The 20,993-nt window shown below is 39.7% G+C and overlaps 1 protein-coding gene across 1 annotated transcript in view; it reads left to right on the top strand.

Annotated features, from left to right (window-relative positions):
* The window catches only part of LGR4 (leucine rich repeat containing G protein-coupled receptor 4), a 71,485-nt gene that overhangs the window by 20,838 nt on the left and 29,654 nt on the right, over positions 1 to 20,993 (top strand). The window contains exon 2 of the mRNA XM_041411942.1: positions 10,385 to 10,456. Coding sequence (XP_041267876.1) covers positions 10,385 to 10,456 — 72 coding nt within the window. The remainder of the gene's footprint in view (positions 1 to 10,384; positions 10,457 to 20,993) is intronic.

Raw genomic sequence — 20,993 nt, 5'->3', positions numbered from 1 at the left:
ACTCAATAAAGAAAAGCCAGTTAGAGTTGTTTAAAAATGACATAGTTAACCTCAGTGACTCACCAGTCATTCCATGTGATTCCATTATGATAAGGACAGTTGATGCAATTGGCAATGCTGCCCTGTTTTGACTTAGTTGCTGGTGTAGTGTTAAACTTTATTTACTTAAAACATAACAAATATCCTTCCATAAAACTCCTTTAGGCTTTCTGTTGTTGATTTTATTACAGGCATGAGCTACACGTGACATTTTTTTCTTAGTGTCAAGTTCCCACTTCTTCGGTACTTTCCTGCTACCATAGGAGTCTGCTGTTCCATAAAAGGCAGCTAACACCATCTGATGACATAAAAAAAAAAAAAAAAAAGCACAGAAATACATAGCCAGGGTATAGTTGGTTGAACTTTTAAGTGTGTAACCTGTTGCTGCATTCCTCTCCACCCTATGTGCGGAGACTTATGGTTTAAAAGAAATAGAAATATTTCTGCTTTCCTTTACTGGCTATTTCAAATAATGTCAAGTATTGCCAGAAATGATGGTTGTAATGTATGGTTTTTAGATGCATTTTTTTGAGCTAAGATTTTTATAATTATTTTTAAAAAGTCTCAAGTCAGAGGGTAGCTGTGATGTAACCGTGCAGAAAGATTTCCTGTCAGGAGTTTGGCTGATAGCAGGACGTGCAAATTGGTTCCAGATCAGGGATGTGCGCGATGTGAGTTCCCACCTGCTTTTGACCTCTTTGTGGTCTTACTGGTTATTCACATTTTGTGATGAATACTCGTAGTACAGGAGAAGTATCTTGGTACAGATTTGCCCTCAGATTGCTGGATTAGTGTGCCTGTCACCTGGTTTGATTTTTTTTTTGTACTCAATTCCCTATCTTTACTGTATTCCATAGAGGAAATAATTCTGAAACTGTGACTAATACATATTTGCCCTCAGATTGCTGGATTAGTGTGCCTGTCACCTGGTTTGATTTTTTTTTGTACTCAATTCCCTGTCTTTACTGTATTCCATAGAGTAAATAATTCTGAAACTGTGAATAATACATGATTTTGCTCTGCTGTAAATCATCTCTAACTGTAGATCTCTGCGTAAAAGAAATACTGCTGCACTGAAAGACATTTTGTTCCCTCCACCAGTTTACAATAAGCCCTTCCTTTAGGCTGTAATCTGCACTCAAAGTGTGTCTCTTAAAAATTAACTGATGAGCATGTTAACTTGCACTATATTCCTGTTCCGGGACGGGATCACTTTCATAATAATGCAGTGGAATTTTTTTCTAGGTTAATTCCCTACCGTGTGCCAACATAAGCCATTAACTGTATGTGTGATTGCTTAATGGCTGGCCCGCAGTGACTCAAATACCAGTTCAAAATAGGGCTTTGCGTACAGGTATTGTTCTCGCCAAGATCTTGATGATGGCTTGATTGGCACATGAATAGGGTACATTAGAGCTAGTTACTGTGTCTGAAAGAAAGCTGAAACACCATGTTGGAAGGAAAAAAAACCAACAACAGGTTGATGTGACACGAGAAGGAGGAGGCAGGAGAAATAACTTAAGAGATATGGAGGGAGAAAGAGGGAGATGTTACTTCTCTTGCAGGAACAGGCCTGCCTGAAATTTTGCAAGTTTTCGGTTGCTGCCAGTGGAAATGTTGTAGGTCCTGCTTCAGCAAAATGCTAAAAGCTTACTGAAATTTACAGGACGTATATTATGCCTTTTTTTTTTTTTTAATTTTAAACGGTTCTGTGTACCACTATTTACTAAAACTTATGATAATCAAAATCTTCTTTAATAGCTAGGGTCGGTGGATGACCTGAAATTTGATTATTTCTATGAAAAGTCAGGTCAAGTGCTGTCACATAGTTTCCAGTTCGAGCCATAGAAAAGTGAATGGAAACGTTGCATGTAAGTCAGAGCATAATTTCTTTCTGCTGCTACCAAATGGAGAGAACCTACATATCTAGCGAACAAGAATTGACAGAACAATCTCATGTCCTGTTTTCCTGTTAGACAAGCAAAAGGGGCAACAGAAGAAAGGTAATTAATTGGTTTTGGAAAGGTTATGGTGGGTGGTAGCTGAGCACAGGACATGGGAACAGCCTTGGTCAGCTGGAGGGGCCTTCAGGCTCTGTTGGTGACTTTTTTTTTAGCTTGCTTCAAGTAACTCTGCACACTTGTTTTCCCTGCCCTGCTGTTTGTTCAGTGCTTTTTGGCAGCAAACCCCTCCAGGTGAGGAGTGTCTCCAGCTGTGGATTTGTACAGCACCAATCCACTGCCGTGTGGAGCAGGGCCCTCAGCTTCTCCTGCAATACAAACAACAGGCGATAAGACCTTGTGCTCATTAGTGAGATAGCACGGGTACTTAGGAAATGGCAAGTGGATTTGCTGGGTGGGAATGCAGCCTGTGTCTTACTCAGCCACTCACTGCAGGTACTGGCTGAGGCTTTAAATATTTGGGTATTTTCTTTCTTGTAAGTGTTTTCCTGGAAGAATTGGGAAATGAAGCATGCTTGTAAATGATGTCATGTCTCCTAGGCTTTCTTTTACTCCAGAATGGCCAGTGAGTACAGAACAGGTTTGTGTGCTTTTAAGTTTTGGAGGTCTTGTGATCTTGTCAGAGGCAGTAGAAGCATACTTAAGATTGCTGGGGAGAGATGGAAAAATAAGAAGAAAAATCTGTAATAATTAAAATCTTTGTCATTAACAGCTTTGTCTATGTTAAAAGGAACAGTAGATAAGTATCAGAAGGAAAAAATGTGTTGGGACATGGCAGTAAGGACTGGAGATAAGGGATGGTTAATACTGCAGAGTTCTGGCTGTTGGAATACCCAGTGGACCCTTCCCACTGGAAGATGGGCACATGTAGTTGTGACTGTCAGAAATGGAGAGAATGCAGACTTTAAATACAACGCCGGTCTGACACTGGGGTCCTCTCACCACAGAAATGTTAGGTAATGGTATAGGTATTATACTGTCATACTTCTCCCTTGCAGAAATAGATGGAGGTAGTAGATAAAAGGTAAGAAATTAATTTCTCAGCATGTTATTTAAACTTTATTTTGAACTCAAATATCATTGCAAACTCAAACACTTTCCAAATGTAGGTTCCTCTGTAAACATTACCTTTGCCTGGTATTTATTTTCTTGCTGTTGATGATTTCTCACTGTTGGGGCTGGCATGTCTGTAATGTGTATCGCTGGATTTTAGCTGCACTCTTTGGGTTCATAGTGTAGGCAGTTACCATTCCAAGCAGCAGTTGTGACGTGGTGCTTCTGGAAGAGAAGTGTTGGCTTCTTGTCATCAGGAAGATAGAATAAAACAACACTGTACTACCAAGTTAGTTTCTTTTTAATTGAATTGAAAATTTCTTGCCAATCCTCTAGGCTTTCCATGCTTTCATTACATACTGAATACAATTAAGATATGGGGCAGTATTAATGTGACTTCCTTTATCCTGTCCCTTCAGTAGTTTTATCACCATCCTGAAGGAACTGGCTAAATGGGAGGGAAGATCTAAACCAGAGATGTAATTCAGTTCCTTCTCTCCCATGAGACTGGCTGCTGAGGGGTGTGATTTGGATGAAAATCACATTGGTTTTCATCATATAAACATGTTCCTACAAGGAGCTGGGCACTGAATGTATTTCTTCAAGACTTTAGTATTGCAGTACAGCTTAATATTAGTCTCAGCTTGAGTTGGTCTGATTTCTTTTCTCCCCCTGCCCACTCGTCTTGGCTCCAGTGTCTCTGCTTCTCCCTGCTGCCACAGCACCAGGAGGCTCTCCTGGTTAACACAGATATCACCTGGACAAAACTTCAAGTACTGACCGTTGCCATGCAGCTGTATAATCTGTCCTTTTTGTTTGTTTCTTTGTGGTGTTTGTTTGTTTGGGTTGAGTTTTTTGGTTTTTTTTTTTATTGTTTCTGATAACTGGTGAAGAGCCGTTGGTCTGTATGCTGAGAAGAATCTATGTCACTTTGTCTTTATCCTCACCAGTTACTGTAATCAGGTCATGATCTGTGTTGTCAATGGTCCAGATGATAATGGATGGCTGATTGCTGCTGGGTACTTTCCCAGCATCATGTTGAGGTGCATTTGCAATATCCTGGCTTATTTAATGTAGTTTCTAAAAATATTAACAGCCTCAGCTTTTCCTACTGCTGAAACTGGATCATGGTTACTACCTGGGGAATTTTATATAAGATTAAGACCTATTACCTAATGGTTTTTTACGAGTAGGTAGGAGGGCTTTATTCAAATATAGATAGCTCTGCCTAAGTAATTTTCTATGTGTTATAATTAAATAACTGGGTGGCAGACGGCCCAGACATTGGAAAAGACTGAATGGAGCCTACAGTATTACATGCTATTATCTATCAACAAACAGGTTAAGCTTGCTCAGAGGCAGTATTTTATAGGAATTTAAAGGTGCCTTGTTGAAACATGATCTTCTTTCCTTCAACCAATGCTCCCCTCTCTTATTCTATCTCCTTCCCTTTGTCTCTTCTTTTCTAAACTTGACAGAATCAAAAAGCCAAAAAGTAGATAGCTATTAATAAAGTGCTGGGAAGCACAGAGTTGTATTTTGATCTTACTTGTTTTAAACAGCCAATCTCAGTTTGGTTTTGTTGAGATTTAATTTTGCTTTTCTGTAGCTAGGTATTTCATGGTTCGGCTTAAGACCTTTTTAGCAAAGCGGAGTGTTTTAGGTCATTAGCATGCAGTGCAGGGATGTGGTGGGAAGGTGTGTGTGCTCCCAGCTCAGTGCAGACCCAAGTGTTGAGGGAGGACCGAAAGTATAACACTGGCATCTCCTGTGGGTTTTCGGAGACATGCTAGCACAACAGAGCTGTGCAGAAAGCTTCTTTGCCTAAGATGTGCACACATTTGGGGGAGAGCAGTTAGGAATGGTAGGTATTGTCTTAAAAAAAAAAAAAAGGACTGTTGCAGCTAAATGTCCCTCAGTTCACAGAGACTGGCATTGTTTTCCTTTTCAATACCCATCAGTTATGTTGGGTCACCTGCTTTTATTCTGTGCATATATCATGGACTAGTTTATCACTTTGTTGTCCTTTCTGTCCTACAGGAAGTCTGTACTTCCCACTTTGTGGTCCCTTTTTGTTGTTGCAGCTTTTCTTCTCATGCAAGAATTATCATCCCACTCCTCCCTGTCCATCATCTCTAGTTGTCTGTTCTTTCCAGCCAGAATCATGCTCAGGCAGTTGGTGTAAGAGAGAAATCTAACAGGGGTCAGGCTCCTTTATGGCAGAGGCAGTGCTTTAAAATGCCAGAGAAGGCTACCCGTGCCTGCAGGAGATGCTGGGACATGCTGTGCATTGCATCTGATGATCTTTTGTCTGATGCCACTTATGAAAGCTGTGATTGAAGCCACTATTAAAGGTGAGAGTTTCTGTTTTTAAAATATGAGAGAATTAGTAAGTTGCCACCCAAGAGACAAAGTATTTCTGCTTATCCTGAAGCCTGGGGATGTTTGACTTTGGTTAGTGGTAAAATCAACAATCCTTGGAAAAAAAAAATAAAATCCAAGTAACAAAAACCTCACATCAGGAACTAGAATTCTTGCAGGAGTTTAATAAAATGTTTAAGTGCATTATATTTTCTAGTTCAGTTCTGAAGCCTCTACTGCTGGTTGATCTCAAAGTGATTAAATATCTGGCATTATGCAAGATGAGATTGTTTTTTACTGTGTCCAGCAAAGCTGCTTTCCTTTTCCAAGGAAAATGGACACAACAGCTTTAAAAGGCGAAAAACAAACAGTTTCATATTCACTAGAACACAGAAACCTCATTTGATGCCTGTTTTTCAGCAGTGGGAGTGTTTAATTGCTTTACCATAGTTGCCAGTTAGTATTTTTAATGACTTTAAAGTGTTTCTGTGTTAGGTGAAAGCAGGAAACTTTGCTAGACTCAGAATAAACTGAAAGGATCTACCTGAGCAGGCTGGAGACAGCAAATGAGTGCTGGAGTACCTTGCCTTGACTTTTCACCTTTTGCCTGTAAAAATTAATCTCGGCATTACCTGGGATGGTGAAAGAACATTCACAGCTACAAGCTACTAATTTTAGTTAGTTTTATTCTTTTCTGTAGTACCTTCTTGGAAGAAGGACAAAGCTTCTGGCAGAGTGTAAGAAGCCTTACTTATCATTCAAAACTGCAGCCATGGCACTGTCGGAGGGAGTGCAACTGTGTTTTTCTGTGTTACATCTTTCCCACCTGAAATGGTGACACTACGTGTAATTATAAGGCTGTGATTCATGTTATCCCCCAAGATGCAGCCTCTTGCTGAAGAGGTTACCACCTTTGGCAGCTCCTTATTTTAGTTTCAATGTCAGCTTCTTGACCATCCTTTCAGTATCAATGCCAGCTTCTTGCCCCATCATGCCCTTCAGTATTTCCAGGAATGGGGCATCTGCCACCCCTGCCTTGGTCATCTTGGTCAATGAGTGAAGAGTTAGCCTGGCTCTTTAGTACAGATAAACCCAGTTAATGGCTACCTGGTTAAAGGTGCAGGTCTATCCATAGTTCTCATTTTTCCTGATGAATCTGCAGTGTAAACCATGGTATTAGCATAATCTTTACTCCCTTGGAGCTGTTGTGTCTGTTTTGCGCTTTCTGGGGAAAATGTCCCAAGTATAAATGTGTGTCTGAACTTAATTTTGAGGCAGAGGTGTAGTTTGCTGGGCTGACAGACCATACTGGGGACTTGTTGGAAGAACAAGAAAACTGTGAGAAGCCTTTTAGATACAGAGTCTGAACTTCAGTTTACCGGTAAAATTTAGGGCAAACATATGGATGTTTTGGTGTTTTATTTGTTGGGAGTTCTGTGTGTTTGGTGGCCATTCAAAGGTTTGCAGATGTTGTGCTGCTTTTAGGGGACGTAGATCTGGATGTAGTAACCCAATCCATAGTAGGTCTTCTAGCCTAGTCCTGCTGGAATGCTGCCATTATCCTTCTCTTGTGTGATAGCATCATTCCCATGAACACTGTTAGAGGTTAGGATAGTACTACTAGTGTTCTTTTATTCATTCTTAGGAACCTTCTTTATATATTAGCACCCTAAATGATTTCTGAGCCTATATTACCGAGGGATTTTTAGCAGAGAAACAGGTGGTGTGTGACAGCTTTTCAGTGGAGATTCCTTTGACATGTCAAAGGGCATACTAATACTTATCTTTATTAAATAGACAGCCTTCTTGATACTGTATAGACTGATCCCCCCCTTTTTTTTTTTAAGTTTAGGAGTAGTAAAATGACTATTTCTAAAATGCAAACAGTAGAAACTTAGCAAGGGCTATTTTTGTTTTGGACTGTGGTTTTGGGGATTATTTGTCATTATTTTGTTACAGTATATTGTGCTCTGCCATTTTTGTTGCAATTCTTCTATTAATTATGTGTTATTAAAAGTATCTTCCCAAATTAACTAGGTAAACTTTATTAGAGACTAGTTATTAAGTAATCTAATTTTAGTGTCATGGGTGTTCCTAATATTGTTTGAAAATTCTTGGTCATGAACTACTTAATACTTTATTACCAGTGTGTAGTGCTTATGAACTCATTCTTTGAGGAGATTCTGTAGAGTGAAATGAAAAGAAAAAGGAAAAAAAATTAATATATATCAGCAAAGCTCATTTACATAATGTTCTTAATTAAATAGGAATTGTTTTAAGACTTGTATGATGATCTTTAGGAAAATTTCAGAGCTGGTACTTGGATATTCCCCAAAGTTTGCAGATCAGTGGTATAATGATTGACTTATGTATTTGGTAAGAATTACTATCACATGTAATGAAAGCAAATGCAGAAACTTTGTAAAAATTTCAGCTTTTTAGGAAGGCATCATGATAAGCAGTCCCTGAAGATTTACATGATAAAGACAATCACAGTTTATATTTCTATGGATTTTTTACAAATTCAGCTTCACTGAAAATAGATTTCAGTAGAATTTGAGACTATTGATGATGGTTCTCATTATTAAGATGGTCTGTTTCATGCTTACATCCAAAGAATCTACTTCCCAAATTAAAATTGTAAAGCCTAATACTTGAAGCTACACAGAAAAAAGATTTTTAGTTAATTTCAGATCCTAGAGAAAGCGAAAATTGCTTTGAATTTGGATGTCAGCCGTTCTGTGTGTCTGCATGGTTTCCATTGGCTTTGTGTGGGATTGCATAGGGCACTTTTGAAACTGGGCTCTGGAAATTTCAAGACCATTGCTTTCTGGTGGATGTTATTTCTTGCCTCAGCTGTCAAAGAGCTGCCATGTAGTGCAACAAAGGTGGGTGCAGCCACAATCTTTGCCAAGGTGATGCATAAGCATTCATGCAGTGGTTTCTGATGCTATGTGCTGTTATTTCTACTGCCACTAGTTATTGTGGTGCATGTGACAGTAAGGTTTTATATCACCAGGAATGTTTTTTCAGGGATTTTCTTGCATGGGTTACTAGTTCTTAAGATTAGGGTCTTCACTCTCTTCTTGCTCTTCTGCCCTATTCATAAATAGTTCCCAGCTGATAACAAAAGTGGATTTGCAGCTCTCTAAAAAGGAGGGGACAAGCCTGGATGTGTCAAATGTGTGTGTTTGTGAGAATTTGCAAAATGAGTGAGAATAGGTGTTGCAGTCTCCCATGGAGCAGACAGATGACAGGTCATGGACCTGATACATTCATTTACTTTCCTACACAAGAAGAAAAACCTCCTCAACAGCAACATTTTACTGTGACCAGGCTGTTGCCAAGGCACAAAACTTTGCTCAAAGCACGCAGGCTGTCAGATCTGGGGATAAAGCATCTCCAGTTCATCTCCTTCTGGAGCTTGGTGAAGGAGGCTTTTTCCCATAGAGGATTTGTTTTGGCTCTTATCACAGTTGGGTTTGTTTTGTATATGCTGAACCTTATTTTGATGTCACTGCTCTTGACTTAGGTTAGTATACTATTAGCTGCTGAGGAGTAACTTTCTTAGTTTATGCTGGGAAGTGAGAAATGAAGTTTTTGGACCGCTGTTTCATTAACATTTATTTTAGAGAAATTGTTGCTTCTGGATTTAGTGTAAGTGCAGTTTTACAGGAGTGGCTGTCTCTGGATTTAGCGTTAGAGTGCAGTTTAGAGGAATGGTGTCTGGATTTAATGTAAGAGGGTAGTTTTAGAGGAATGGCTGGATTTAGTGTAAGAATGCAGTTTTCAGCTGGCAGCACCTGAGGGTCTCTGCTGCGCAGGTGGTGCATCAGATCAGCTGCCAGTTACTTGTTAGTGTCAGGGAGGAGCTTCAGCGATACTTGTTGGCCATTAGTGAGGTAAAAGGAGAGTTTGGCTTTGTTTTTTATCTCAATTGTGTAGAGGTGGCGTGCAGGCACTAGAGAACAAGATGTGGAAGACAGCAAGCAGGGAAGGCTCTACTAACAAGTGTTACTGAATTGCTTATTAACTGCATACTGGAAAAACCCAAACCAGCAACCGAGTGGAAAGTAAGAACTTGGATTATGTCATGAATTGTTACGCAGTTAGTTGAATTATCAAACCAAATTGTTTTCGTGCTGCTTTTATTCACATTGGGTAATAACTTGCTTTAGGACTGGATTATCTGTGATCATTGTGTAGGTGTGAAGTGAGGTGATGGCACCAAGTTTGCCACTTACTGCTGCTTTGTAAAGAAAAAAGCTGAGCAGGTCCGCATACCTATCATGTAAGCACTTGCTGCCAGCCTCCCTCTGCTCAGGGACTGAGAATGAAATCTACTTAAAACTATTACCTCGAGGACTTTATGGGTTTTGTAGAAGGAAAACAAAAGAAAACAAAAAAAGACTGTGGTAGAGCTAGGACATGTTTCTGCTATTCTTGCCAGTTGTTCCAGAAGCGTTGTTTGCCAGAAGCTATTTATTAAGTCCTAATGCATGTATTATTTTTTTTTAGAGACACTGTGGGATGAAAATTTGCGTGGTGGGTGGTCACCATATTTTTTTTCCATATGCTTGTGGTTTTAGAGTATTCTTAATCATCTGAGTTAAAACTGTATGTAAGTGTAAGTTGGTAAAAATTAGTACTGTAGATAACAGTACTGTAGAGCCTCTTCCATGCACGCCTTCCCTGTAGTTTCACAGTAATTATTTTTGTTTAGAGGTGTTGGAAAACTTTATTTTGTCAACTTCCCATTTTATAGGTCTTTGCTGCAACTTGATTCTCAAATTACAGTGACTTGAAAGTTTAGCATGCAAATTTCTGGAAAGAGATATTACTCTGTGATACCAGAGTAGTTTTTTTTCTGTTGCCATACTATCTGATGAGACTTTCTTTTTTGTATCTTTCTCATACAGTATAAAAATCCTTTCCTGGTCATTGATAAATCTGTATTTGTTGTTTTCCAGAGATATCAGCATGAATAACATCACGAGACTACCAGAAGATGCCTTCAAGAACTTTCCCTACTTGGAAGAGCTGTAAGTATTTTACACATGTTAAAGTTTGGCTGCAACATCGTATGGCTGTATAAAGTGGGAGGTGGGTGGAGAAACACTGTTGAGCTGTGAACAGAAAAAGCAATTATACTTTAAAAATATAATCTTGTACCTGTTTGGAAACCAGGACAGTAAATGCTACTTACAAGGGACTTTTTATAGTGATTATTTTAATCATGGCTAGAGTGATGACACATACTAATTACAGCGTTATCCAAAGATAACACAAGAGTTGTGTAATTACCATTGTTTCTGAAGGAGCTACAGTATAGTTGTTGCATAAGTTCCATAAAATAGGTGTTGCTTCATTTACTGAGCAGCTGGCTTCCATTGTCCTTGTAGGCTGCAGTTGCAATGCTCACAAGCCCATCCTGACCTATATCAGAAGTTCTGTGGTACAGGGCTTCTTAATTTCTCTGACAGAATTTTTTTTCCCCCACTTCCCACCTCCCTTTTGTCCTACTCTCATTTTAGCTTTCTTTTTTTTATGTCTTACTTAACTGATACTTGGATTTCTGAATCCTTGACCTCATGTGCTCAGTATTTTGCTGAAGTCTTAGCTAAGATGCTTTTGCGAAGCTGAAGCATGCTTTCAACAGCATCGTCCTTAATTAGGTTGGGTTTCAGTCAGTACACAGGGAGGCAGGTTTGGCATTCACTTACTGCTTTAAGTGCTGTTAGGTGACACGTGCTTTCTGTGTGCCTTAGAGTTTCCTTATCTGTGAAGAGAGGGCGAGGGTAATGGTTCAACCTGTGCAAGAGAGCTTTGAGAACTTCCAGTACTAAGCAATAGATAAGACAAAACCCCTGCAATTTGCTGTGCCTCTCTTACATTCAGTGACAAACTAGGGTTTCTTTTATTAAAGAGCATTTAAAGTACAAATTAAAGCTGTCTCTGTTTGTGACTTTGGCAAGACTAGGACTGTGGATGCTGCTGCAGTGAGAGGTTTTTCAGTAAATTACCTTAGGGAAAGAACAGCTCGTTTCCCCAGACAGACCACTCTTACGAGGTAGGGTAGTGTTCTTCTGACTTCACCAAGCAGGAAACAAGCCAAGAATGAAAACCATTTGTAGAGGGCAAAAGAATAAATAAACCCTGTAGCAAAACTGCAGATAGAGCCCTGAACCCTTTGACTCTGGTTATCTGTTATAACCAGTACCACTCACTGGAACAAAGATATTGAGAAATTGAGATGGATTGCTTGCTTCTGAAGAAAGATTTGGGCTCCTGTAGGCTGCTTCTTTGCACTTCTGTCTCACTGGTGACTCTAAAAAGGTGTTCTACCTCTCCTTAGAATTTTGATCTCTCTTACATCCTGATAATGTAGCAGCTACCATTACTAAAGCACTTAACTCCATTTTACCCGGTTCTTAAATAGTTTTGACTCAGGTCAGTACAAGTGTGAAGTGCAGTTGAGTTGATTTATGTCAGATAAATTGTGTGTGATATCTCATTTCATGTTTAACAGGTTCTGTTTTTTCCTCTGATTTAAACTATTGCTTATATCTGTGGTATAGTCAAGAATGCTTTATGAAGAAAAATAGGTTTTCAGATGGTGCTTTTGTGTAATTGACAAAATTTAAGAAAGGCTCTATGGCATGAGTAGTCAGCTGGAAAAAAAAGTGGCCTAGGGAGGCTTGGTTGGCTTCAGAATATATACTAGCAAACATTCCATATGTGCTTTATAATATGTGCTTCTGTATGTCTGTATGTTTTGTTAGACTAGATCTGTAACCCCCTTTTTACATTTTAATTTTTCACAGGCATGTTTCACACCAGAAGCTGAAAAGCCCAAACAATTCTGTTTTTCCAGCTTTGATGACTGTGGGAGATTTAATTTCTTTTCCTCAATAAGTAATTAAGCAATAAAACCTAATGGGTGGGTGTTGTTGTGTAACTTCATAAACCTTGGGGTGCGTCAGGAGATAAGGAGGAAAGGCAGAGCCTTCAGCCATCATCTGTTGTGCTTATTGCCTAAGAGCCATTTGCTACATGTACCTCATTGCCCCCCTGAACTCCAGGTTTTCAGTTTGAAAAAAAATTAGGCTAGCATTAAGCTCAGAATTATGTGTGAACACAAAGAGCTTTAAATCATTCTTAGCATCCTTACTTGATGTGTTAAAGCAACTTCTGGGAGGAAAAAAACTCCAAAACAAAAACACAATTCCAGATTCCCCTGTTTCAGTTCAAGTTATTTTTAAATGGGAGTATAAAGAAGTAAGTTCAAACAAAACAGCTTTCCTCTTCAATAGAAATGACCAGCAGCAGATATGACAGAGACTTTGTTCTCCCTGTTCCCTTTTCTCTATGGGACAGGGTACAAAAATACTTCATTCTTTATTTTTGCTGGTTATGAACAGGAGCAACTAAACTCTCATGCTTCCTTCTGTGCAACTACAATTTTCCTTTCTATGATTGTCAAAGTTTCTTCCTGGCTTTTATTTATAGATGAACAGATCCAAATTCTGATTGCCAGGCAAAAGTTGCTTTTTCAGCACGCAAACCTTGGAGTTAGTGTCCGTGCCAAAGAAAAGTGATTTAAAGAAAAGACTTAAAGTGGTGTTGGAACCTGTACTAAAAGTGACTCTTCACTGATAAGTTCTCCCAAGAATTACATTAAGGAAAACTAAAATCCCACAAACTAGTGGGAATGTACTAAGTACCTACACCAGCATGCAGTCTAGTGGATCTCCATCAAATAGACAGTCCCAGACACCTTTATCTTCATGCCATGCCATAGCCCTGTGCTGTCAAATGCTGTGTTCAATTAGCCCTTGGCGGAGTTTGCTAATTAATATTGCAAAATAGTATCGTAGAATTTAATGGAATGGAAATGGGAGACAATTAGAATGTATTATTTAGGCAACTGAGTTACATGTATGGAGAGGCTGAGATTAATAAGTTCAGTAGGAGCCATTTGAAATGGGAGTTGTCATTTCTTCAATGAAATGAATTATTTGGCAGTGACTTCAGAGGATCATTTTCCAAATCCTAAAAAGAACACTAGTGGAAGAAGCAGAGCACCTGACTTGAAAAAGCTGGCTGCTCAATTCAGAAGAGCCTTCTGCATCACCAAAGAGGAAGCAACTCGGGTGCTTCAATTATGCATCCCAGGCTTGTTTTAGATGTTCTGGATTAGCCAAGACACCTGCACCAGACTGACAGGTGTGACACAGATGGGAAACCAGTGGGGGCTAGGTGGAAGAGGACATCTGAAATGGCACTAAATGGCCATGTTAAGGCATCCCCAGGAAAGAATCAAATTTGCAGGAATAATGTGGGATTTTGTAACTTTGAGGTAACGTGCTATGGGAGCATTACTCACAGGTGCAAGCAAAGGGAGTTTGCCTTGCCCAGGGGCAGAATGTGCCCGTTGGGTTGAGCGCTCCGTGTGCCCCCATTCACAGCCTGGCCGTGCGTGTCACGGCGTAGCACACTCACCATCTGTCAGCAGGACTGAGCACTGTTTAGAAATGTTATAAAAATTCTCCGTGTCTGTGTAACTGATACCCATCTGGAAGTCATTTGCAAACTATTGGAATGGCAATGGTCAGAGTCAGGGAGAAGCAGACCACCAAGGGTTTTGCCTTAGCAGTTAATGATGTGTATTCTTCAGAAAATGCTAACGTAAACATGCTGCAGCCTTAAACATGATATGGAAACTAAAAATTCTTGAAGAACTTGGCCGTGGTTTTCTAACCACACCTGAAGTATTTATAGAAAGCTAGAAGAGGAAAATATAACTAGATAATGCAGTGTTTTTAGACAGTAGAAACCATTTTCCAGTATGACTTTTTAACTAGAATATCCAGGTTGTGTTTATGTTTTGATGGCCTTTTTAAAAGGTGGCAGTCCCTTCCAATGTGTAAAATTATCTAAAGTAGTTTGAAGGATTTTACACTTTATTTGTGAATGATCTGCTAGATTAATTGAAAAGGCAGTCCCTTATTAGGAAGGCAAAATTAAAATTATTTTTATTCTTGGCCAGTTTTCTAGTCTGTCTTCAGAAACTTGAACCACTCCAATAATGCATAAGTGTCTTTGACTTAATGACCTTTTAAGCTTGTTTTGATTTCCACTCTTAACCCTTAAGAATGTTGTGATCTGATTTGGCCTGCACTCGTGGGCAAGATTGAGATGATCATCTTTTAGCTGTGTGGCTGCTGGTCCATGCAAGAAGCAGAGGACTGCAATCTGTTCCATGTCTGTCTGTGGGTTACTTGTGACAAAAGGATGTGACTGTGTGAAGGGGATGCAGGAAATTTCCCAGCCAGTCAGCCTTGGGCTGGGCCCTGACTTTCTCCAGCAGCGGTCAGGGAGGAAAGTGCTCTGCGCTCTTGGACTGTTGGGTATAAAAACCATATCACAGCCAGTAATGCTGCAAGGAAAGTAAATCCTTCCTGAAGGCACCAACAGACACGAGGGCTCGGTCAACTTCCAGATGTGTACTGATACCCAGATCTGTTGTGTTTTTGTTTTTTGCTCATACATGATATGCAGTAGTCTCTCTCCAATGACACTACCTTCAGATATTGTTCATTTTATCAGGCAAGGGCAAAACTTGCTGATTTAATGGCTGGTTGAAAATGGTTGGGGAAATAAAGTAATACAAGGAAGAGGTAGCTCAGTAAGAGTGTTCTCATTTCTGAAACACAATGCTATTCTGCTTTTTGAGAAATGAGTAAACAGTGAACAAGAGACCACACACGTGCAACTAATTTTTGCAAGAAAATAAACAGTGTGACTGAGTATTTGCTTGACTATTTAATTATATCCATGTTGATTACAAGCCTTAAGAGGTTTTGCTTAAATATCTCCAGAGTCTGTGCTCATGGCTTTTAGCTGACAAAGTATATTTTAGGAACATAAGGAGTAATTAAAATGTATACTGGCAGTGAAAATGAGGTGGGTTTTTGCCATAAGGTTGTAATCAGGAAGTATCTGCAAGGGAGATGTGTAGAGTTATTTTCCCTCTTGACTGCAGCTGAAGATGACCACCTGGCTGAAATGCCACAGCTGCTTATTTTTTGTAGTATCTGTTTCAGTGTGTAATTTAGATGGTACCCTTCCTCCTAATTTCTCAATCAGCACCAAGTTGTGTCTTCTGTGCGCAGGGAGAGGGAGTATCATGTCTTTTTTATTACCTGAGTTTTGTGAATAAGACATGTCTTGGAACTATGCCAAGGCCGGGCTGTTAGTTGACCATGCTGTGTCTTTTCTCACCTGGCTGTGCAGCACTTGATGGAAAGGCTTGCCTTGTCCTTCAGTGCTGGGTCTCTAAAGAGCAGGATTTTCGAGGTGGTGTGTGAATGTTGATGAGACGGTGCCATTCTTTTCTCTTCCATCTGTGTGAGAAACCTTAAGGTTTATAGTTAGAAACTGGAGGTGAAGAACTTGTTTTGAGTAGAAAAGGTAAGAATGAATCTTCATGTTGTCCTGATGCTTTGTTTTAGCTCACATGAGATAACTAAAACTGTGGCTAAATGTCCTCTTGTAAAACAGGCTGGCACAATTGGAGACGTTACTGCCCCACCTCTGTCCATTCAGCCCCACCAGCAGAGTCTGAGGAACAGGCAGAGATCTTTCTCCAGCTGCTTTTTTACAAAGGCAACCAGTGTAGGTACTAGCTGTTGGTTCTTCAGAAAGAGCCATAATGACATGGTGTTAGAAGCCGGGGGGTGATCTTCCATCGATCTATCAGCTCTGAATATTTAAACAGCTGCAGGAGGTGATTTCCTCAGTTGATCCAGCCTGAATTCCAAGAGGTAAAATGTTAATGAAAAAAATGTAAGGTTAATGAAAAAAATGTAATGTTTCTCGTGTGGTGGCAAGTTAAAAGCCTAACAACTTGACCAGCGTGCTCACATTAGAAACGCTTGCTGCCTTGTGTGCGCTGCAGCTTTAGAAAGCCATCAGCGTGTTGTAACTTGCACCTTCAAATTCTAGTCAAGACAAACCTTTAGGCAAAGACTCCCAAGTAGAATTAACCACAGTCAGCTAAGATATTTTTAAACATCACTTACTTGGTCTGCATTAAATGCTAAATGATGTTTCAAAACATGTTGGCCAACCTGTGTTTAATTAGTGTTTTCTTATCTCTGTGAATCCTAAATCAATTTGATTCTGGATGAGTTTTAATCATGCTGATACAAGAATATTTCAGTAGCTTAGAAGGTTCTTGCTCTGCTTGACAGCTGCATGTTTTTTCCTGTTTGTGGGGATAGATGCTAGTAGGTTGAGTAAATTCCATTGTTTTTTGGAAGATGAGGAAGTTCTTTCTTTCCAGTTTCTGTTTCTACATGTTAATTTCCAAAGTTGATGTGGTTGTATATAAGGATCCCAAGACTGGTTCTTCTGCTGCAAGTACTTTCAGAGGACAACAAAACCTTTTCCTTATCTGTTGCTTTTTTCGAGTTTGAGTGTTTTTCTCACATGCACACACACACATAGAAGCTGGCGTAGCTGAATGGCCTGAAGGCTGAACTTTGCCGTGTTACACTTCAAGACCAGTCTTACAAGCCTTATTTATTATGCTGCCTGAGTTGCCAAGTTGAGGCTGTCTGAAGGTATAAACCAGATAAGAAACTTCTGGAGGCTGTGCAGCAACTGGAGGAGCTCTTAAGCTGTGTCTCTCCAAGTACAGTTCTCCAAATGGTGCTCATGCCATGCAGTCCTCCATCCTTCTCCTTTCAGTTTCAGAAACTGGAGTGTGGAACAAAAGGGGTGTGTGTGTGAGTGACCAGGTAGCCAGTTGGAGGGCAGGGTCTCAAGAGTCATCACATGAGCTCTGAAAACCTTAGACAAAAAAGGAGAAAAAATAAATCCTGTATTTTGAAGGTAAATGCCTTATCCTCTGAGAAAGTAACTGACTATTTTCTGTCATTGTAGTTTCATAGTACGATGCTGTGTGTTACCATAAGATGATGTGGTGATGCCATTATTTTACTCCTTTCCTCCCCTCTGCTCACATGTTAGTATTCTTGTATTTTTTTGTTAGTACAGAGGCATTCTTGGCTAATTAGCCTTGGCAGATGTCCTGGCACAGAAATAGTAACCAGACTCCTGTCAAGTTCTTTTTTCTGCCCTTCTTATATAAAAGTAAAATTCTAGATGATTCTGTTAAAAATATTTGTTTTTATTTCAGCTGGAAAAAAGCTAACAGTCAACCTAAACTGAATCAAAGAATCATACTGAAAATTACCTCAGTTTCTCTAAGGTCATTCATTGTGAAGGTGTCTGGAGAACCTTTGTCTTGTATTTACCCAATATACATTTGAAGTGGTTAGAAAGCCAGTAATGAAAGTTTAATTGTCAAATACATGTAGACTTAACCCACTTTGCCATTTTGCAGTGTTACTTGCTAGGTGTGTGGTCATTCAAAGATCCCGTGCCTGGATAGCCAGTCAATGCCAGGACAAGAGACAAGGCTGTATGAACAGACCAAAGCAACTCTGAGGATTTGCTATATCAGCAGCAGTTTTTTCACCCTTTCATGTCTGACCATTAACATATTTCATGATCTTGGAAACATTGAGTATCCAGATAGCACTACCTGCTAAAAGCACAAATCTGTAGTTAATTGCATTGTTGCATCCCAGTTGATCAAAACCAAACTTCGTGGCTTTCATCTGTCTCTGTTGTGCAGATTAGGAGAGTGAAATGCATTATTACCTGAGTGTTGAGATGGCTATCAAGAGAAAGGTCTATCTGGCCTATGCTAAAGCAAAGGAAAGTTACCACAACATAGCACAAGATGTGCAAAGGCAAGTAGGGACAGGAGAATGTATTTTATAAAATATATTCTGCATTTTGCTTTGGAGGTGAGAGGAATCAAAATTGCTTTCTGCAACAACTCAACATTTCTGCTGTACACTAGGTGTTAACCAGTTTTCTAGATACCATGGTATTGTTGCTTATGTTGACAACAAATATGTCCATGTTAAAAACTTTATGCAAACTTCTGAGGTTTTTTTGCTGCAGAATACTAGTTGAGATTACAAAGACCACTTGTTTCAATAACTTGTAGTTATGATAACTGTTTTATGTTACATTATTTCTATAGGTGCATGTGTTGCACTCTGTGGGCTCTACTTCGAGGTCTTGCCCAAATACAGGAACTGCTTAAAAATGAAAGGATAGAGCATATTTTGCATGGTTCTAAACGCTTGCCTTCCTGAAAATCCATTGTAGTTTATTTTCCTGTTTTTGATAGTCCATGAAAAGTGTTACCATACAGCTTATTTTGTCTTCTGGTAGATGCTGGTGAGTCTTGCTGACAATTTAACCATAGAACTTATGAAGAGCTTTAGACTTTTTAATCAGTCAGTTTTGTTTACTTAGATATTTTAGCTTTTTAGGCCAGAAATGCATTTTGAAAACAAGCAATTATCTTAAAGCTCAGTATAACTTTGAGAAAGCTGTAAATGCTGGAAAGGGAGAGCGATCATGATGAGAAGTGGAGTTGGTGCTGTTGTAGTTACAGTCCTCTTTCTCCAGTCATCATGTGTCTTGCTGTAGTACTCACAATTTTAAAAATAATGGTGAAGGTTGTATAATAGTAAAACTGCTGTAAGAAAAGGAGGAGACAAATGCATTTTCTATTAGCAGCAGTGAAGTAAAGTATCCATTCAGTTTTGTTAAATTGGTGCACAGGAATTTGGGGTAACTTGAAGGTAGTAGTTTGGCTTCCAGCAATGCAGCAGGTTGCAGCTGACAGAAGTGCCCAAGGGGCTGTTTGCTGCTCCCAGATAAGCAAAGCTAGGTTCAGTCTGGAGACCCAGCTGCCATTTCCCAGCTCCTCCTTCTGCAGCTGCCCAATGGGGTGGGAGGTGTCTGCAGGCAGGGTACCCACCCCTGCACAAGCCATGCAGCAAAAACCCTGTATTTTCCTGCAAATGGCTGTACCTCTCCTGTAGAGCTTTCAGCCTTGATTAATAAATTGTAGCACATAAATAGGCATCATCTGTTGAGAAAAACCAGAATTCTGTTCCAAAGTGACTGCTATTTTGGCACAGATGGAAACTGAAGCTCTTTCAGCTTTGAGGAAACACTTGCTGGGCATCCTGGATTAAGTTATCTATGAGGCGCTTCCAAAGATTACTTCTGTTCTGGGACAACTTGAAGTAAAATTCAAGTTTGTATTTGGAAAACAGAGAGAACCCAGAAAAAGTGGAAGTTAGGGACAGGCATGTAAAGATAGCAGGATAGTTCTATGTAAGACAGCATGAAAAGTAGGGTTTGTGAAAGTACAGGTGGAGAAGCAGTACGATGTTTTCCAGTGGGATGGAAAATAGGTAAAGGTTGCATAGCTAAAAGTAGATGGCCAGGCAGAGGAACAGTGATGGGTATGGAAGGCTCAGGCTAGACTAAACCTTGAAATAGGAGTCTTGGCTCTTACCACAAATCAGCTAATGTAGAAGTAAAAATAATAAGTCAGGTGTTTTATTATGACATGTCAGGGTTGCGGTCTGTGTCACTCTTTGAATTTGCTCTGTTGTAGCCATTATACTTTTCTCTGAGACAAGACAGATGAAAGGTTAGAAGCATACTACCAAGAGGAAAAGAAAAACCAAGCCAAAATCCACAGCACTAACATTTTCTGTATGAGCGTGAGACCTTCAGATGGAGGGAAGGAGATGAAACTCTTTGCTGAAGTGTCCTAGGGTTCACTGCCATCTGGGATGCAAGACGAGGAGAGAGGTTTCCAAGAGGTTTTATTGCATCCTGTCTTAATAAGAGTGATGCTTTTAATTGTTACAGGGAAAATGTATCCTTGGAACACCCTCCCTGACTTTTGGAGCCACACCAGTGATTAACTTGGCTTGGTTAGCATGCAGCTGGGTTGCCAGACTTATAATTGCAAAAGTTTTAATTTCCCAAAGGAAAGAAAACCGTATTAGCTGCAGTTCAGTGCAAGAACCTAGGCTTGGTGCGTACTGTGGGAATGAGACACCATGAAAGGTTAGTCTTCAGGTACATTGCATCCTGATGTCTGTAATAACAAGATGTCATCCACATCTGGAGATTATTTACTGGGTCACTAAAGGAATGATTAAAGGATATTGCTCACCTCTGTATGACAGGCTAGCAGAAGGATTTTGTTCTCCGTGTGTCCTGTTCAGTTATCCTGTTATGCTGAAATTGACTCTGTAAACTTGAATTTGTTGAAATTTACTATTAAAACACTCAATATTTATTTTTAAAGTAAAAACAGAAGACCAGAATATTCAATGCTAAGCAGTTACAGGAAAGATACCCACTGTGGCCATATATTACATCTGTGACTCCACTGGGGAAACCTCCAGGGTTTAACTCAGATGCACTAATTCCAGCTAGAATTAATAATAATAATAATAATAATAATAATAGCTGCAGTCCTTGGCAGAGCCTCAAAAAACGGGAGCCAGGATAGAGTTCGCAGAAAAACTCATGGTCAGTGTGATACACATTTATGATGCCTGCTGCTGTGTCTGTGCCTTGAGAAGTAAGAGACAGCAAAGTTTTCTGTGGCCATGTAGC

Source organism: Onychostruthus taczanowskii, unplaced genomic scaffold, assembly GCF_017590055.1.
Source record: "Onychostruthus taczanowskii isolate IOZ18803 unplaced genomic scaffold, ASM1759005v1 scaffold101, whole genome shotgun sequence".
NCBI classification, from domain to species: Eukaryota; Metazoa; Chordata; class Aves; order Passeriformes; family Passeridae; genus Onychostruthus; species Onychostruthus taczanowskii.
This window is presented reverse-complemented; position numbering and strand designations above follow the sequence as displayed.